The 18532-nt window shown below is 41.7% G+C and overlaps 1 protein-coding gene across 1 annotated transcript in view; it reads right to left on the bottom strand.

Moving 5' to 3' along the window:
* The window catches only part of nmt1a (N-myristoyltransferase 1a), a 44180-nt gene extending 30865 nt beyond the window's left edge, over positions 1 to 13315 (bottom strand). The window contains exon 1 of the mRNA XM_060902032.1: positions 13171 to 13315. Within this exon, the coding sequence (XP_060758015.1) occupies positions 13171 to 13280 (110 nt within the window). The 5' untranslated portion in view covers positions 13281 to 13315. The remainder of the gene's footprint in view (positions 1 to 13170) is intronic.
* Between the last annotated feature and the right edge of the window lie 5217 nt (positions 13316 to 18532).

The following is an 18532-nucleotide window of genomic DNA, read 5'->3' as shown; positions in this document are numbered from 1 at the left end:
ATGAACCTTACCCAGGAATCATCATGGATGTTGAAGATGATGTAAAAGTGAAATGTATGCATAAGAATGGAACCAACAAGTTCTACTGGCCAGGTCCGAGAAAGGATATTAGCTGGTACAGGGATGACCAGGTTGTGTGCCTCATGAGAGCACCACAAACTGTAAACAAAAGATCCGTCGAGTTAGATAAAAAGGTGTGGAATTTCATAGAAAAACAAATGGGTTAAAGGTTCAAATATAAAACTGGTGTGTTCATCAGTGTTCCTGATGTTTATGTTGGGTGTGCATTATGGTCCATCCATCTTCTACCGCTTATCCGGATCCGGGTCGCGGGGGTAGCAGCCTAAGCAGAGCAGCCCAGACTTCCCTCTCCCCAGCCACCTCCACCAGCTCTTCCAGGAGAATACCAAGGCGTTCCCAGGCCAGCCGAGAGATGTAATCTCTCCAGCGTGTTCTAGGTCTGCCCCGGGGTCTCCTCTCAGTGGGGCATGCCCAGAAAACCTCCCTTGGGAGGCATCCAGGGGGCATCTTAACAAGGTGCCCGAACCTCCTCAACTGACTCCTTTCGATGTACAGGAGCAGCGGTTCTACTCCGAGTCTCTCCCGAATGACCAAGTTTCTCACCCTGTCTCCAAAGGAAAGCCCAGCCACCCTGCGAAGAAAACTAATTTCTACCGCTTGTATCTGCGAGCTCACTCTTTCGGTCACTACCCATAGCTCGTGACCATAGGTGAGAGTGGGAACGTAGATGGACCAGTAAATTGAGAGCTTTGCCTTTTGGCTCAGCTCTCTCTTTACCACAACAGACCGGTTTAGCGTCCACATCACTGCTGACGCTGCCCCGATCCTTCTGTCCAACTCCCGCTCCCCCTTACCCTCACTTGTGAACAAAACCCCGAGATACTTAAACTCTTCCACTTTAGGTAGCAACTCCCCCCCCCTGACCTGGAGTAGGCAGTCCACCCATTTCTGGCTGAGCGCCATGGCCACGGACTTGGAGGTGCTGATCCTCATCCCAGCCGCTTCGCACTTGGCTGCAAACAGTCCCAGCGCATGCTGTAAGTCACAGATTGATGAAGCCAACAGGACCACATCATCCGCAAAAAGCAGAGACGTGATCCTGATGCCACCAAACCAGACACCCTCCGCCCCTTGGCTGCGCCTAGAAATTCTGTCCATACAGAAACTCTGTGCATTATGGTGTGGCATGATAAACGAACGGAATTGCCTTTTTAAAATGAAATGTACTTTTATACTCTGTTACCTCTGTGTTTTTTATATTAATTAAATAAAATGGAATAATATTTTGCTTGACTTTGTGGTTACTAACACAGTGAATCAATTGAAAAACTCAATCACTTAAAAATGGGGCACAATTCCATTGATCTTTCTTTTTATTGCAAAAGAAACGTGTTGAAACTACATTTTGCCTTAAAACAGAACGTGACTTTTCTTCAAGATAATGCTTATTCATGAATATTTTTAAAAATACTTTTACTGAGCAAATAAGGGACATTTTGATCTTAGAAAATGTAAATATCACAATGACTGTGCATTCAGAACACCTATTAATAAAGATGAAAAAGTGTCCTGTAACAGGGTGGACATTTGGCCCATGTTGTATGCCAAGAATTTGGTCAAAATTATTATAATTCAATATCCTGAGCTCGACCAATATTATTTTCTTGTAGTTTAATAAGCCCTCCTTCAGATGAAATGATAAATTCTCGCAACGTTAACAATTTTTTTTCAAGGAAGAAGTCACAACACTGAAATGGCACCGAATTGTAGGAATGACCCATTATATAAGATAGATAGATGGACGTGATTGATCAGGGAGAGAGAGAGATATGCCATCCGTCCCTGAGAGTACGGCCAATTTTGCTCTCTTGTACTCTTATGGCCCTTTTCCACTACCCTTTTTCAGCTCACTTCAGCTCGCTTCAGCTCACTTCAGCCCGACACGGCTCGCGTTTCGACTACCAAAAACCAGCACGACTCAGCTCGTTTCAGCCCTGCTTAGCCCCTAAAACTCGCACCGTTTTGGAGTGGGGCTGAAGCGAGCCAAACCGTGCCGACTGAGGTTGGGGGCGTGAGCAGACACTCCCCTGTGCACTGATTGGTGAGGAGGCGTGTCCTCACATGCCCACACACGCCCCGCGAGCGCGCTGGGATCTGTAAACACCGCAAACCCGGAAGAAGGAGAATTACGAATTACGAGAATTTCTGAAGCCTTATGCGCCTCGCCTCATCTATACGCTCTTGCCAGCATCTGTTGGCGTTGTCGGTGACAACAAGCCACAGCACCAAGACCAGCAACACTAACGACACCATGTCCTCCATGTTTATTGTTTACTATTCGGGTCGTGAGACTACCGCTTAAAAGCTCACTGAATCAGTGACATACAGAGCATCGTGGACGAGTTCGCGGAGCGCAAGGCTCGTCGTATGCCCTTCAAATAATGCGCGCAGTAGGCTATTGATGTTTTATTATGAGCCATGTACAGTATGTCGCCTAATGTTTTTTTGTTTCTGAGTTACATGTTCGTTTGAAGGACTTAATGTACAAAATAACATAGTTGCACCCCGTAGTGTTGAAATTGGTAAACACAGTGCATTCAGTGAGGTTTGCACCGCCCTCCTTTTATTTCTGACTCTTCCTGTCACCACTCTGAGCGCTCATTCGTATGCCCTTCAAATAATGTGCGCAGTATAGGCTATTGATGTTTTATTATGAGCCATGTACAGTATCCTAATGTTTTTTGTTTCTGAGTTACATGTTCGTTTGAAGGACTTGATGTACTAAATAACATAGTTGCACCCGGTAGTGTTGAAATTGGTAAACACCGCAGTTGCGGACATTTTGTAGCCTAAAATGATGTTATGATAAGCTTTAATAAAGGGCCCGGTCATTTGCCCCGGCCCGGCTCTGACTTGTTCCGCCACTGTCACTGATGTCACTGTTTGCGCTGCTTAACGACATCACGTGACGTCCACCCACTTTCACTAACTCCACCCAATGTGTCCACCCACTTCCAGCCAGCACGGTTCAGCGCGGTTGTAGTCGAAATGCAACTTCAACAGCCCCGCTCAGCCCGACTCAGCTCGACTCGGCACGGCACGGCTCAGCCGCGTTTGTAGTGGAAAAGCGGCACTAGGCCCAATCCCAATTCTAATTTCTACCCCTCCCCCTACCCCTCCCCCTTCCCCTTGGCCCTTCCCCTTGAAACTGAGCTACAAGGGATAGGGCTTGAAATTCAACCCCTACGTATTGGGATACCCCTTCAATGATCGCATACGTCATCGCGTACCTCCGTCAGCGTTTACGTTAGCAAAACGCGACCAAATGCGTCATTGGCTGCGACCAGCCGCTACAGTCAGAGCCAGAACCAGAAATCTCTGCTGGCAGGGTGTGATTTGTTAACTAACACCACTGAATGGGATATCTTTGGCGCTTCGTGCACCACATCCGACAGAATGAGGTGTCAGAACACTCATGTAAACAATAAAAGCGAGAATAACAGAACAAAACGTACGCACTCAAGCAACCGAAAACAATACTCACTCCCAAAGCTTTTTAGCAGCAGCTTGGATTTCAGAAATCGCTGCTCATTCTCAGCTCGAAAGCGAATCAAGCGGCGTGTTTCCTCTGGATAACAACTTAAAACACGTAAATAATGGAGAAAATACATTTATGACAATCTTTCGCCGCGGGAACCGCCATCTTTCTGAAATCCGCATGAAATCTCGCTGAAATCCGCATGGCATTGTGGGAAATCACTCAAACCCCTTCGTTCGGAGTCAGCTCCAGGAAAATCTCCGTTTGGAGGGGTACAGAAGCCCTACCCCTTCCCCTACCCCTCCACGTTAACTGGGATTGGGATACCCCTACCCCTTCACGTGAACGCGCAAAATGGAGGGGAAGGGCCAAGGGGTTGGTCCAAGGGGTGAAATGGGATTCGGCCTTAGGTTATGACCATATTAACAGGTTTTAGTATAAATACGGAGGTAATTATAGGAAATTGTGTGCTGATTTGGTTGTGAAATTCGGACTATTTCTCGATAATCACCTCGAGCGACTCGTATATATTCATATATAAGCTGCTAAACTGAGCCAAAGCACAAAGCTGTGGTGCTACAGAAACGCCATGTGTTCTGGATAGCTGATATTACTTAAATATACGACTTATTTATTTAGCTCTGTGCTTGAGACACACTTTGCAAAGGTCTGCGTTTTTCTTTCAGTACATTTCTGATTAAAAAAAAGCGTATTATGAGCGCGTTTAAGTCTTGTTCTTTTAATTACACGCAATTAGGCGAAACTAAACCAAACCAACCCTAATGATCATTTTCACTCTTATTTGGACTCAGACTAACAGACATAAAAGGCATTAGCGTGTTCATTTACATCGCTCCAGGAGCTTCTTACTCTTGCTTTGAGCCGTACAATCCGAGTCAATAAATTATTTATTTATATATCGTTTCTAAAGGCACTGCACTCAACCCCTACGATGACTCAGCTTCACTGCGCTGTATCTTAGCCCACCATTTACCCTGCGTTCTAGACTTTTCCTTTCTGTGTTTTCACTACAGGACAATGGATTCAGCTGGAATTAAGAATTACGGAAAAGGCAGAAAAGAAATATATGTTTACAATTTGCAAATGAGAAGAGAGAAGCAGGAAAACAAAGAGCATTCCAGCACTGACAGGGTCACAAAAAAGCAAAAAACAACCAGAACATCTTTTTGTATACAGAGCACCGATTGTGGGGAAAACAACAGAGTCAGAAAACTGAAGAGCTTGTGCGTTCCACATTTTTTTTTCTTTTTTAGATCAAGTATGCTACTGTATTATGTTGTAGTTTATGAATGAAAATAACTTCAATGATTTCAGGCTGGTGGGCGGCACGGTGGTGTAGTGGTTAGCGCTGTCGTGTCCGCGTGGGTTTCCTCCGGGTGCTCCGGTTTCCCCCACAGTCCAAAGACATGCAGGTTAGGTTAACTGGTGACTAAATTGACCGTAGGTGTGAATGTGAGTGTGAATGGTTGTCTGTGTCTATGTGTCAGCCCTGTGATGACCTGGCGACTTGTCCAGGGTGTACCCCGCCTTTCGCCTGTAGTCAGCTGGGATAGGCTCCAGCTTGCCTGCGACCCTGCAGAACAGGATAAAGCGGCTAGAGAAAATGAGATGAGTTGTAGGAGAATGATGAGATGAGATTTCAGGCTGGAACATGAGCTATAGCGTTTTGCTTCTTGAAATAGCGTCAAAATCCACCCTATATGTTTTGTAAATACATTCAGTCGGTAAACAGGAAGTCGACGTGGGACAGACCTGAAAACTGTATATACGGTACAGAACCCCAAGCTGAAGCTCGGTACCAAATATCAAGCAGTTGTGATTTGCAGTTGCTGAGAAAAGCGTTATGGAAATTTTGTAAATCCACGCTATACGTTTTGTAAATACATTCCGTCGGTAAACAGGAAGTCAACGTGCGACAGACCTGAAAATGGTATACATGGTATTGAACCCCAAGCTGAAGCTCGGTACCAAATATCAAGCAGTTGTGATTTGTAGTTGCTGAGAAAAGTATTATGAAAATTTTGTAAATCCACGCTATACATGTTTCATAAATACATTCAGTCGGTAAACAGGAAGTCAATGCGTGACAGCCCTGAAAACGGTACACACGATATAGAACCCCAAGCTGAAGTTTGGTACCAAGTGGCTATGATTTGTGGTTGTTGAGAAAAAGGGTGTTTCGGACAGACGGAAATACAGAAACAAGCTAGGTCCTGATATGACAGTTATAACATTTTCTTTTTAAACTTAATACGATTTTTTTAATTGCAGCTTGTCATGTGACTGAAAAACCACAAAGCATAAACACCGCACCCTCCCCCTCCCCCCATGGAGACTTTCCTGTTGAGGAAACCGTAAAGAGAATGAGACACTCCTTCCGTAAATGTTAAATAGGCGTCTCTTTACTTGTCTCTTCATTAAATAACAGCACGTTTTAAGCCATTCGTTATTAGTCTTGGATTATAAGGTCTGTCCGTGCCATACAAATCCGTGTACAAGTTGTAACGATAGAAACAATAATGTATTCAAAGGAGTGGAGGAAGATAAATTATTATTATACATCCAGGACACTTTTTCGATGGGATAAAAACGTGTTCTATTCCCTTCTAGCGGGTTTCATTCATTTGGTTTGATAGCAAACAATACTGTTAGCATATCGCTTATCCTACGTGTATGTCGTCACTCTACACAATGGAGAATGAGCGTTGAATATGGTTTATGATATTGCATGGTTGTCAAGACAACATGACATCACACGTCGGAGATGAAAAACTTCCGCACTAGCGAGCGACTGGGACAATTTGTAAACAAGCACGGCCGCCAGGTTTGCTTTGTTAAATACGGAAGATTTTGAGAGAATTTTGAAAGAGAAAGACGTGATGAACACCCGAAAGGAACGTATTATAATAATGGCTATCAGATATATTCCATTCAGGTATCCGTCTTCGACTCGTTCAGGATCATGCTAGCTGAATAGAATATATCTGATATACCACTCAACGCCAGCCAATATTATTTAAATATAACTACTACCAGAGCTGCAGTTATATAAAATCAATCAGCACATTCTGACCAATCAGATCTGGGAAATCAACAGAGCTGCGGTTTTGTTATTGCACAGCTTATGGCTGCAATCACAATTCAGCTGCTAGCAGTCGATCATTTCATTCTTTTCTGACCGATAAAAGACTTCAAGAGGCAAGAAATTATTAAATTTACAAACGGATTCGCATTGTTTGGTAGTTGTGAGTGCTGCAGCATTAAAACCTTCGTTTACCACACTTGTGATAGTAATCGTGAGCATTTTATCAATTTTTTTTAATCCAAATTGTGCCGCACTAGTAGAACTACTAGCAACCGCCATTTCGGATTTGTGTTTCCCCATATTTCGGATCGCGTGATCTTGAGTCTGAGGAGGTTTATTATCCATACTTGAAGCCATAACCCTGACACTTCTATGCAGGGCTTTGAACCAGAATTTTTTTCCTATTGGTTCGTTCCGAACAGAAACGGAATTTTAACGTTTCCGGTTTTGGGTTCCACCATTAAATAGACGTTCCCGAACCGGTTAGAACAAAAAAATTTCACTCCCGGAACGGTTAATTACGTTCCCTGTCAGCTGTTTAACAAGTGGCTATAAAATTATGTCTCTGTCTCATCCAGCTTTAGCCAAATGTAGGCTAATTCTATTACAACCTTCATTAAATAAGACAAGAAATAATTCAAAACAATTATTATTTCAAATGTTGGCGATTTGGATTCTCAGTATGTCTTCCCATCTACACAAACAGAAAAAGTGCCAAAAATGAAAGATAATTCGTTTAGTGCGTTACCAAAGGCTAGTCAGGCCCTATGCATTGATAGGCTAACAGAGGTTAACGTCACTTAATGTTCGCGAGCCTCTCATTAACGTGGACAAATATATTGATATCGTGTTTGAAACTGACGTTTTCGAATAACGATAGACTGCAATATTTACCTCTTATTTAAGATGTGGAGACGTGATAGTAGTCCACCCTCCCGCTCTCTCCATTCAGTCAGCGAACGTCACACAGGAAGTGAACCCCAGCGGGTCATAGAAACTTGCGCAGGAGAAAAATGACTTATTTGTAGGCTACGGAAACTTTGAGGAACGAAATAAAAACCGGTATTAACCGGTTACCATTATTTTTAATAAGCGTTTCTGTTCTGGAACATAAAAAATAATAAAAGTTTCTGGTTTCGTTTCTGTTCTATGTGAAATAGAAAAGGTTCCCGGTTTTCGTTTCTTGAACCGGTTCAAAGCCCTGCTTCTATGTCAGATTTAAACATCGTAAATCAGAAAGAACAAAAACACCACAGCAATGTGGGTTTAGGAAAACAGCAGCACACACAGTGGTCACTCAGTACAGTACTTACTAAGGAGCAGCCAGCCGTTAATCCTATTACACTCCAGAGTAAGGGAGCGAAGTGAGGGCATTGAGTGTCATGTGCTGTTAATGTGAGACAGGAGGACAGACGACATGTCTCATTACCCGCAGGATGAAAAGCATGTGCTTGTGATGGGCCGAGAGACGCCACGCTGTACACTGTGACCCTGAACAAAGGCAGCACGAGAAAGAAAAAGTGCACTGTGTGTTCGACGTGATTCTAGCCCTGTGCACTGCTGAAGAGAAAACCAAACACAACCCCCGCCTTTACAGGCTGAATGAACACTACTGTATTGCAAACATGAGTCGTGACAGCGCAAGTGTGTGGGGCTTTGTTCAGGCGGCATGCTGAATCTCAAACAGCTGCCTTATCACTAGTATGTAGGATATGAAGTCACGGATTCTGTATCAAGAGTGCTGTGTGTTTACTGTGGTTACATCACCTACATGCATGTTAATGACCGGAAAAACGTACAACAAAATACACAAGGGTTGTTACGGTGTCACTGTTAGTCACGGTTGTATGGTCAGTTACCTCACCAAATAAACCCAAATCATATACTTTTGTTTCTCTGTGCAGACGGACGGCACTGAAAACCCTTTGGCTCTATAATCAGCTGTTTAACCCGTTACGTCACTCCAAGCACCTTCTATCCATGCAAACACACAGAATAACATGGCTTTGCTAATGAGAACCGCAACAAAACAATGAACGATTTTTGGCTAAGTTTGCGAACTTTCTTCGCAGACGCACATTATTCAACGTAATAAAATCTCATAACGTAACAGATACACGATACGGACAAAATGTTCTCCACGCTAACAAAGAACAATAATTCGGGCAGGTCATATTTTGGTTTCCTGTGTTTAATTATTAGATACAGGACTGTGCAAAAGTCTTAGGCACGTGTAAAGAAATGCTGTTGAGCAAAAGTGGCATAAAAATACTAGAATTGTGAGTAAACTCATGATAGAATAACAAAATTTGTCAACTGGAACTGTGTGAGAACTTAAAAAAATGAAACCCCTGCAACACCATGATTCAAATTCCGATTAGTCATTCATCTTAATAGCATATGGGGCCTAAATCCATCCATCCATTATCTGTAGCCGCTTATCCTGTTCTACAGGGTCGCGGGCAAGATGGAGCCTATCCCAGCTGACTATGGGCGAGAGGCAGGGTACACCCTGGACAAGTCGCCAGGTCATCACAGGGCTGACACACAGGGCCCGTCCAGACGAGTACGCGGCCTCACCCAATACGCTGTCGTTTTGAAAAAAAAAATCTCTAAACACGGCGTCGTTTCCAGAAATATCTGCGTCCACACGGATTCACTGGAAACGACCCAAAACGCTGTAGTACATATGCCAGGCCTGTATGTGGCACTGTGACGCCGCCACACCAATACACTAAAACCAGAAGAGAAGCCATGGAGCATGTGTATAAAGGTCACGCGCTGTTTACAAACAAGCTCATAACACGAGAAGAGGACGATCATGGCCAGCGCAACTCAGAGTTGTTTCTGCAGTACGAGCACAAGCCTGTAGTCCGCCATTGTTGTTATGACACGTCTAGTGGCGGTGGCTGAGGTTAAAGGTTAGAGAGGCAGGGCTTATACGTCATCGTTTCTGAAAAAATCCGCATTCGCCGTCCAGACGACTCCGGGCTATCCGGCGTTTTAGGATTTTCCCACTCTGGGACCCGTTTTCAAAAAATACCGGTTTCACACCTCGAAAAAGCCAGATCCGTCTGGACGTGAGGCCAAAACAATAAAAGTATTTATGCGGACTCGACAAAAACGTACTCGTGTGGACGGGGCCATAGAGACAAACAACCATTCACACTCACATTCACACCTACGGTCAATTTAGAGTCACCAGTTAACCTAACCTGCATGTCTTTGGACTGTGGGGGAAACCGGAGCACCCGGAGGAAACCCACGCAGACACGGGGAGAACATGCAAACTCCACACAGAAAGGCCCTCGTCGGCCACTGGGCTCGAACCCGGACCTTCTTGCTGTCAGGCGACAGTGCTGGGGCCTAAATCTATTTGGTACAATTTCATGGAGTGGAACACCAGCCACATCACCAGATAATGACATATGTAAGAAAATAAGTATCTTTAAGACCTTGGTCCAGGATTATTATTCTTCATGCACATCTTCAGGTGGTACAGTGCAACTGTGTCAAGTTTCATCAAACCGTTTAGGAAGAGTTGTGCTTACAAGACACGCAGACGGACAGGGTGGTTCCTATATACCCCCCCCCCCCCCCCAAAAAAAAAAAAAAAAAACCCCACACACACACACACACACACACACCTTTGTTTACGGAGGGTATAATAATGAAATTAATTTTTTTAAAAATACCATCAACAGCAGGAAGCCATAATAAATGAAACAAAGTCAGTATTTGGTGCGAGACGACCCTTTGCTTTAAAGAAAAAAAAGTCTCAGGTCCAATGAGTGCAGTTTTATAAGGAAATGAGCTGTAGGTTTTACTGAACATCTTACAGAACCAGCCACAGTTCTTCTGGACACTTTGACTGTCCCACTCACGTCTTGCACCAAATTTTGCACCAAAACTCAGTCGCCTTCATTATGTTTTCTTTTTTAATCTGAAAAGCGCTTGCTTATGTAATATGCTGCTCAGGTACAATTTGTTTTTTTTGTCTGTAACATTTAATTTTGTGCTGGAAAATGAATATTTGGACGCTAAAATATGTTTTTGTACTGACTCGATTATTATTATTACCATAATAATAATAATAATGTAAATTTTTTTACCACAGATATTTTCATAATACCAGGTCACTGGGATGTGTTCAGACAAGACCATTATACTGTGAACATTTCACAATGGATCGAACACCTCGATAATTCTTTATGGGTTGTTTTACAATCAGGGCACAAAGTTTGTGTCACAGGGGTCCAAAATTCAAATTGATTCAAACTGGTTCTTGTACCAGTTTTTAAGTGAAGGACAAGTTAAAGAACAGATTTCAGGTAATTTTTTGACATGTGTGTATGGTAGTTTTGTGTAATCTGCTATAAGATGGGAGAAACAAATGAAGTCATTCTCGGAGAGGGCATTTTTTTTGACAATTCAGAATCCAGTACTTCCATAGTGCTTTTTTTTTTTTTAAAGATTTTTTTGGGCTTTTTTCACATTTATTATTGGATAGGACAGTGTAGAGACAGGAAATGAGCGGAAGGGAGAGACGGGGAGGGATCGGGAAATGACCTCGGGCTGGAATCAAACCCGGGTCCCCGGATTTATGGTATGGCGCCTTATCCACCTGAGCCATGACACCCCCTCCATAGTGCTTTTAAATATAAGGCTGAAGCTTTGTGTTAGTTGTCTCTAATATTTATGTCCCAATATCTTGACAACATTTTAGGATGAAAATAATCATTTTAGATATGTTATTTTATATTGAAAAATTAGCTGTCTCGGAGAGGACATTTTTTTTTTTACACGATTACATACTAATTTGATCAAAATAGTCTGAAAACTTACTGGCATTCAACATTAAAACTTAACTATGTTTCCAATGATATGGAGCCAAGTATGTGTTTTATGGTATAAAGAATGATTTAAGTGCATCCCTTTTGGAGCTACCTGTGGTCAAAAAAGCACTTTTTCTAAATGACACGAGTAATTTTGCTAAATATGACATATATTGCCATACATTCACCAAAAATAACACTATCACCAATTTTTTTTTGCATGGTAAATAGAGCTATCACAGGGCTACAATAAACAACCAAGTTTATTTAGTCAAGCCTTTTGATATTGAAGATAAGTGTTAAATGTGATTTTTAGCTTGCGTACCCTGATTGTAAAACAACCCTCATCTTAGTGAGTTATCAAAGGAAATATAATTAACCTGTTTTTAAAATGTTGACAAGGAAGGGGGGAAAAACAATAGGTTTAGAGGTTTATAACTTTATTCTGCAATGAGTCTGACTGTGAATTAAATCTTCAATAATGAATAAATGAAAATAGTTTTTGACCACAAGATTCAAATCTTGTCAAGTAAATACAGCTGCTAGTTAAAAATAAACCATAATTCCTCTCAAACTTTGAAAAAAAAAGTCTGTAATCTTATCCTGAACAAGAAGCTCTGAAATATTAAAAGTGGAAATGTAATGAAGTCTATATGAGGCTGTTAATGGTTAGCTAGCATGATAGTGGATACATCCTACAGATCTCTCGCGAATAAATAACACAAACAAATTTATTAGCATGTATATATCGTAACTCCAACGTAATAATACAATAATACGCTTCTAAAATGGAGAAATGTTGTAGTTAAAGCAGCTAGCTTCAACAACTTGTTTCTCCTCATAAACTAGCCATAGCTTTTAGCTTTTAGCATGTCAGCTCCAAACAAGCTTTAGCTACCTAGCATGGAGATTAGCAACTTAAGACACCTAACCACTTACATAAACTCATTTTTACACAAATGTTTTGTTTATTATGCATCTGCCATACATATAAATATATACTTTGTGTGTGTTTTTATTGATATACAATTGTTAGAATAGCTAGCTGACAGTGAAATGAAGTGAAAGGAATCTCGGTCGTGTCTCAAATGCCACTCTAATCTCTGAGGCGGCTTCAATAAGTCTGCACTGTCGTGACGTCATCACCGTGCAAACATATACGTGAGCCTTCAAGTCTTCGAGGGAACATGGGTTTAAAAATCAAGCATTTGGGACACAGCGTTGTAGTCAGTCAGTCAGTCAGTCAAGTAACGCTAAGAAGTAGTTCGACTTGCTGGACAGAATTCTGAGATGGAGAAGACCACTAAAAATATTAATCGTGCATGCAGGAAAGCATGTTAGTCATAACGAGTAGTATGAGTTAAAACAAACAAACAAAACTACTAGTTATGTTTCGGTGACAAGTAAAAACCACGTTAGCTTGACCAGCACCTAGCTGAATCAATGCGATAAGCCCCGCCCTCTTCATCAGAATAAATCAGTTTTATCCAATAACCGTTCAAATACAGCTGTCCGTCAAAGAAGCGGACCAATAAGGAGCAACTATTGGGCGAATTCCTATAATTCTCACCTCCTTTGACCTAGCCATGCAAGGGCCCTGGACTTTAAGGGTGCGGATCATGAGTGGTTTTACATTTCTAACCAACCCCCAAACAAGTTTATGTCCTCACCCATCCTCGAAATGATGCTCTTCATTTTCGCAGTCGCTACAATGCCCATGGTCCTCCTCAAGCTCCACTTCTTTCTCCTGCTTCAGTGCTGTCTCATTCTCATCCGCCATGATTAACGAGGAAGTGAAGAACTCGCCTTTGAAAACTCCAACCCTTTCCGATTCCTATTGGTGGAAGCTTCACCACCGAGGCACTATGGGGGATGAAGTTGTGGGGAAATAAACGTCAAGTAACTTTAATCCGGTTGACACGTTTTATTATTTCACAAAAGCGTTTACTTTTAAAGTTCTTTCTTTACTTCCTGCTAATCGTTGAGCTTTAGCTGCTAGCAACTTCCGCCCTCCCTCCTGCACTCACTAGCTGCCTTTACCTGAGTCACCATTTAATACTTAAGCAGAAGCAGAATCAGAATCAAGTTTATTACCGAGTACATTCTCACATTCAAGAAATTTGCTTTGGTGATTGAACAATGAGGACAGAAGAATTTAGCAAAGACAAAAAGAACCTACTGTACATACAGTGGTGCTTGAAAGTTTGTGAACCCTTTAGGATTTTCTATATTTCTGCATAAATATGACCAAAAACATGATCAGATTTTCACACAAGTAGGTAAAGAGAACCCAGTTAAACAGACGAGACAAAAATATTATACTTGGTCATTTATTTATTGAGGGAAATGATCCAGTGTTACATATCTGTGAGTGGCAAAAGTATGTGAACCTCTAGGATGAAGGTGAAATCAGAGTCAGGTGTTTTCCATCAATGGGATGACAATCAGGTGTGAGTGGGCACCCTGTTTTATTTAAAGAACAGGGATCTATCAAAGTCTGATCTTCACAACACGTTTCTGGAAGTGCATCATGACACGAACAAAGAAGATTTCTGAGGACCTCAGAAAAAGTGCTGTTGATGCTCATCAGGCTGGAAAAGGTTACAAAAGCATCTCTAAAGAGTTTGGACTCCACCAATCTACAGACAGACAGATTGTGTACAAATGGAGGAAATTCAAGACTATTGTTACCCTCCCCAGGAGTGGCCGACCAACAAAGATCACTTCAAGAGCAAGGCGTGTAATAGTTGGCGAGGTCACAAAGGACCCCAGGGTAACTTCTAAGCAACTGAAGGCCTCTCTTACATTGGCTAATGTTAATGTTCATGAGTCCCACCATCAGGAGAACATTATACAACAATGGTGTGTATGGCAGGGTTTGCAAGGAGAAAGCCACTGCTCTCCAAAAAGAACATTGCTGCTCGTCTGCAGTTTGCTAAAGAGCACGTGGACAAGCCAGAAGGCTATTGGAAAAATGTTTTGTGGATGGATGAGACCAAAATAGAACTTTTTGGTTTAAATGAGAAGCGGTATGTTTGGAGGAAGGAAAACTCTGAATTCCAGCACGAGAACCTTATCCCATCTGTGAAACATGGTGGTGGTAGTATCATGGTTTGGGCCTGTTTTGCTGCATCTGGGCCAGGACGGCTTGCCATCATTGATGAAACAATGAATTCTGAGTTATACCAGTGAATTCTAAAGGAAAATGTCAGGACATCTGTCCATGAACTGAATCTCAAGAGAAGGTGGGTCATGCAGCAAGACAACGACCCAAAGCACACAAGTCGTTCTACCAAATGCCAATGGTTAAAGAAAAATAAAGTTAATGTTTTGGAATGGCCAAGTCAAAGTCCTGACCTTAATTCACTTGAAATGTTGTGGAAAGACCTGAAGCGAGCAGTTCATGTGAGGAAACCCACCAACATCCCAGAGTTGAAGCTGTTCTGTACGGAGGAATGAGCTAAAATTCCTCCAAGCCGGTGTGCAGGACTGATCAACAGTTACCAGAAACGTTTAGTTGCAGTTATTGCTGCACAAGGGGGTCACACCAGATACTGAAAGCAAAGGTTCACATACTTTTGCCACTCATAGATATGTAATATTGGATCATTTTCCTCAATAAATAAATGACCAAGTATAATATTTGTGTCTCATTTGTTTAGCTGGGTTCTCTTTATCTACTTTTAGGACTTGTGTGAAATTTATGCAGAAATATATAAAATTCTAAAGGGTTCACAAACTTTCAAGCACCACTGTACATAGGAAATAGAAGAAAATGAAATATACAAATTTGAAAAACTTGATATTCATAACAGTTTAAGTTATATTCTGTGATTAGTTTTCTTCCAACGCTAATAAAAACCCACTAGTTTAGAAACTAGCACTTACTGTATATTACAAATATATTCTACTTAAAAATCTGAAGGGGAAAAAAATGCGGTTTTTTCAAGTTGTTACTTTTAGTGGCCACACGGTGGCGCCAAAGTTGTGTGAATTCAGCTGTTGCACTGATATAACTGACCAGAGGAGGACTCGCCAAGAAGAACCGACTCTTTCGATATTTGAATGTTGTTTTTTACCTTCAAAGCTGCCTTAAGTTATTAGTTTGAGCTTAATGAAGCACAGATGCAAAGAGAACAACAATTCTAACCAGGTTTAGTGATAGAAAAACACTTCCAGGAGCTCAAAGAGTCGGCTCTTTCAGTGAATCAAATCGGCTCGGTTCACCAATTCGAATGGATCTTTTGACTCCTTGACGTTTTTCCCAAAAGTTTTTGGTCTTTCACTATCTATCACTTAAATTATTGAATCCAATCTGACATTACCTTTTGAGGAACAAAATATTATAGCCTTTCCTTTGTGATAAAAATATGTTTAAATAATTAAAAATCAGCATATTTGGATTGACAATACAGCAAGCATTTCCAGTTTCTTCATCAATATTACTGTCTGCTAAGTCTGCACTTAACTTTCATTAAAGAGAAATTAAGTAAGATTTATAGTGTCTTGTAAAAGCATTCATCCCACTTGGTCTTTTGTCCTGTTTTTGTCACATTACAAGCTGGAATTAAAATGGATTTTTGGAGCGTTAGCACCATTTGACTTGCCTACCACTTTACATGCTGTGACTGCAGCAAAAGGTGGCTCTACAAAGTATTGACTTTGGGCAGTGAATACCTATGCACACTCCAGATTTTTTTTTCATCTTAATTATTGTCACATCACACATCTCATTATCTCTAGCCGCTTTATCCTTCTACAGGGTCGCAGGCAAGCTGGAGCCTATCCCAGCTGACTACGGGCGAAAGGCGGGGTACACCCTGGACAAGTCGCCAGGTCATCACAGGGCTGACACATAGACACAGACAACCATTCACACTCACATTCACACCTACGGTCAATTTTAGAGTCACCAGTTAACCTAACCTGCATGTCTTTGGACTGTGGGGGAAACCGGAGCACCCGGAGGAAACCCACGCGGACACGGGGAGAACATGCAAACTCCACACAGAAAGGCCCTCGCCGGCCCCGGGGCTCGAACCCAGGACCTTCTTGCTGTGAGGCGACAGCGCTAACCACTACACCACCGTGCCGCCCCTTAATTATTGTTTGTGTTACAATTTAAAAAAAAAATTGCACCTTTAAAGTGGTAGGCATGTTGTGTAAATCAAATGGTGCTAACCATTTGATTTACACCCCTCCCCCCCCCCCCCCCCCCCCAAAAAAAAAAAAAATCCATTTTAATTCCAGCTTGTAATGTGACAAAACAAGACAAACACCAAGGGTGATGAATACTTTTGCAAGACGCTGTATGTCCATTTGTCCTGATAAATATCAGCCGTAACAATATATCATTGTAACAAAAAGGGCGAAGGCATCTTTTATGGTCCCTTAGTTCTGCGTATTGTCTCCGAGTGTCACCTTCATATGGAAGCCCGTTTCAGCCACCATAATAATGAGTTTTCTCATAATAATGACTTTATATAACAATGATATACTGTAATTTTCTCATTTTTATGACTTTCTATCTCATAATAATGAAATGTGAGTTTCTCATATTTATAACTATCTCAAAATTATTACTTAGTATCTCATAAGTTCTCATAACAATGACTTAGTATCTCAGGTAAAATTTTGAGAAAAAGTTCTCATTATGAAACAGTAAGTCATTATTTTGACACAGGCCAGGATTATGACATACACTCTCAGAAAATAAAGTGCATTATTGTACCTTTAACGGTACAAAGGCTGACCACTGGATCAGTACCCTTTATATACTGCTTGGGACCATATATGTACCTTTTTGGCCCTAAAACAGGACACATAGTTACCTTGAGGTCTAATAATGAGCCATAGAGGGTACATTAGTGTAGGTTGTACCTTGGGGGACAGAAATGGACTCCTACTGTACCCATATTTCTAACAGTGTAATATCTCACAATTACAAGATACTTTCTTACATTATAGGCATTTAGCAGATGCTGTTATCCAGAGCGACGTACAATGAGCACACACAGGTACCCAAGGCCTGGGGAGCAGTTTGGAGTTAGGTGCCTTGTTCATGGGCACTTTTTTCCTGCCGGTCCAGGGACTCGAACCAGAAACCTTTTGGGCCCAAGGCCATGGCTTATTATGTGACTTCATTTTTTTTTCAAGTGGCAGAAACGGCCTTCCAGGGGCGGCATGGCGGTGTAGTGGTTAGCGCTGTCACCTCACAGCAAGAAGGTCTGGGTTCGAGCCCCGTAGCCGACGAGGGCCTTTCTGCACGGAGTTTGCATGTTCTCCCTGTGGGTTTCCTCCGGGTGCTCCGGTTTCCTCCACAGTCCAAAGACATGCAGGTTAGGTTAACTGGTGACTCTAAGTTGACCGTAGGTGTGAATGTGAGTGTGAATGGTTGTGTGTCTATGTGTCAGCCCTGTGATGACCTGGCGACTTGTCCAGGGTGTACCCCGCCTTTCGCCCGTAGTCAGCTGGGATAGGCTCCAGCTTGCCTGCGACCCTGTAGAACAGGATAAAGCGGCTACAGATAATGAGATGAGATGAGAAACGGCCTTCCATACCTTGAAGAGCCAAGTCAACTCATTCGTGAACAACACATTCCTAATCACTCTTCATTTCCTTTCCGATTTCTCCCAAACAAAATCTCAGAAACACAAACGTTATGTTATAAAATATAACAGTTTATAAAATGTAAACATGCTTCTTCAACTACAATTATTTCAAAATATCACAAATCGAAAAGCATGTGCTCGCAAGTACAAAGTCTTGCACTGACCAGCACGTGATTAGCACATGACAAATGTAAAGCCTCTAAATTGTGATCTGGTGCTTGTAGCATTTACAGATTGGAGTTTAACTTCGTCTAAAGTAACATTATTTAAAAAAAAATTAATTTCAAGCATTTAGGTACATATATATATATATATATATATATATATATATATATATATATATATATATATCGTTCATTAGGAACATAAAATGTATAGGCTTTATAAAACATCTGTTTCACAACAGTTGATAGAAATGAAA

This window comes from Neoarius graeffei, chromosome 20 (assembly GCF_027579695.1).
Source record: "Neoarius graeffei isolate fNeoGra1 chromosome 20, fNeoGra1.pri, whole genome shotgun sequence".
NCBI lineage: Eukaryota > Metazoa > Chordata > Actinopteri > Siluriformes > Ariidae > Neoarius > Neoarius graeffei.
This window is presented reverse-complemented; position numbering and strand designations above follow the sequence as displayed.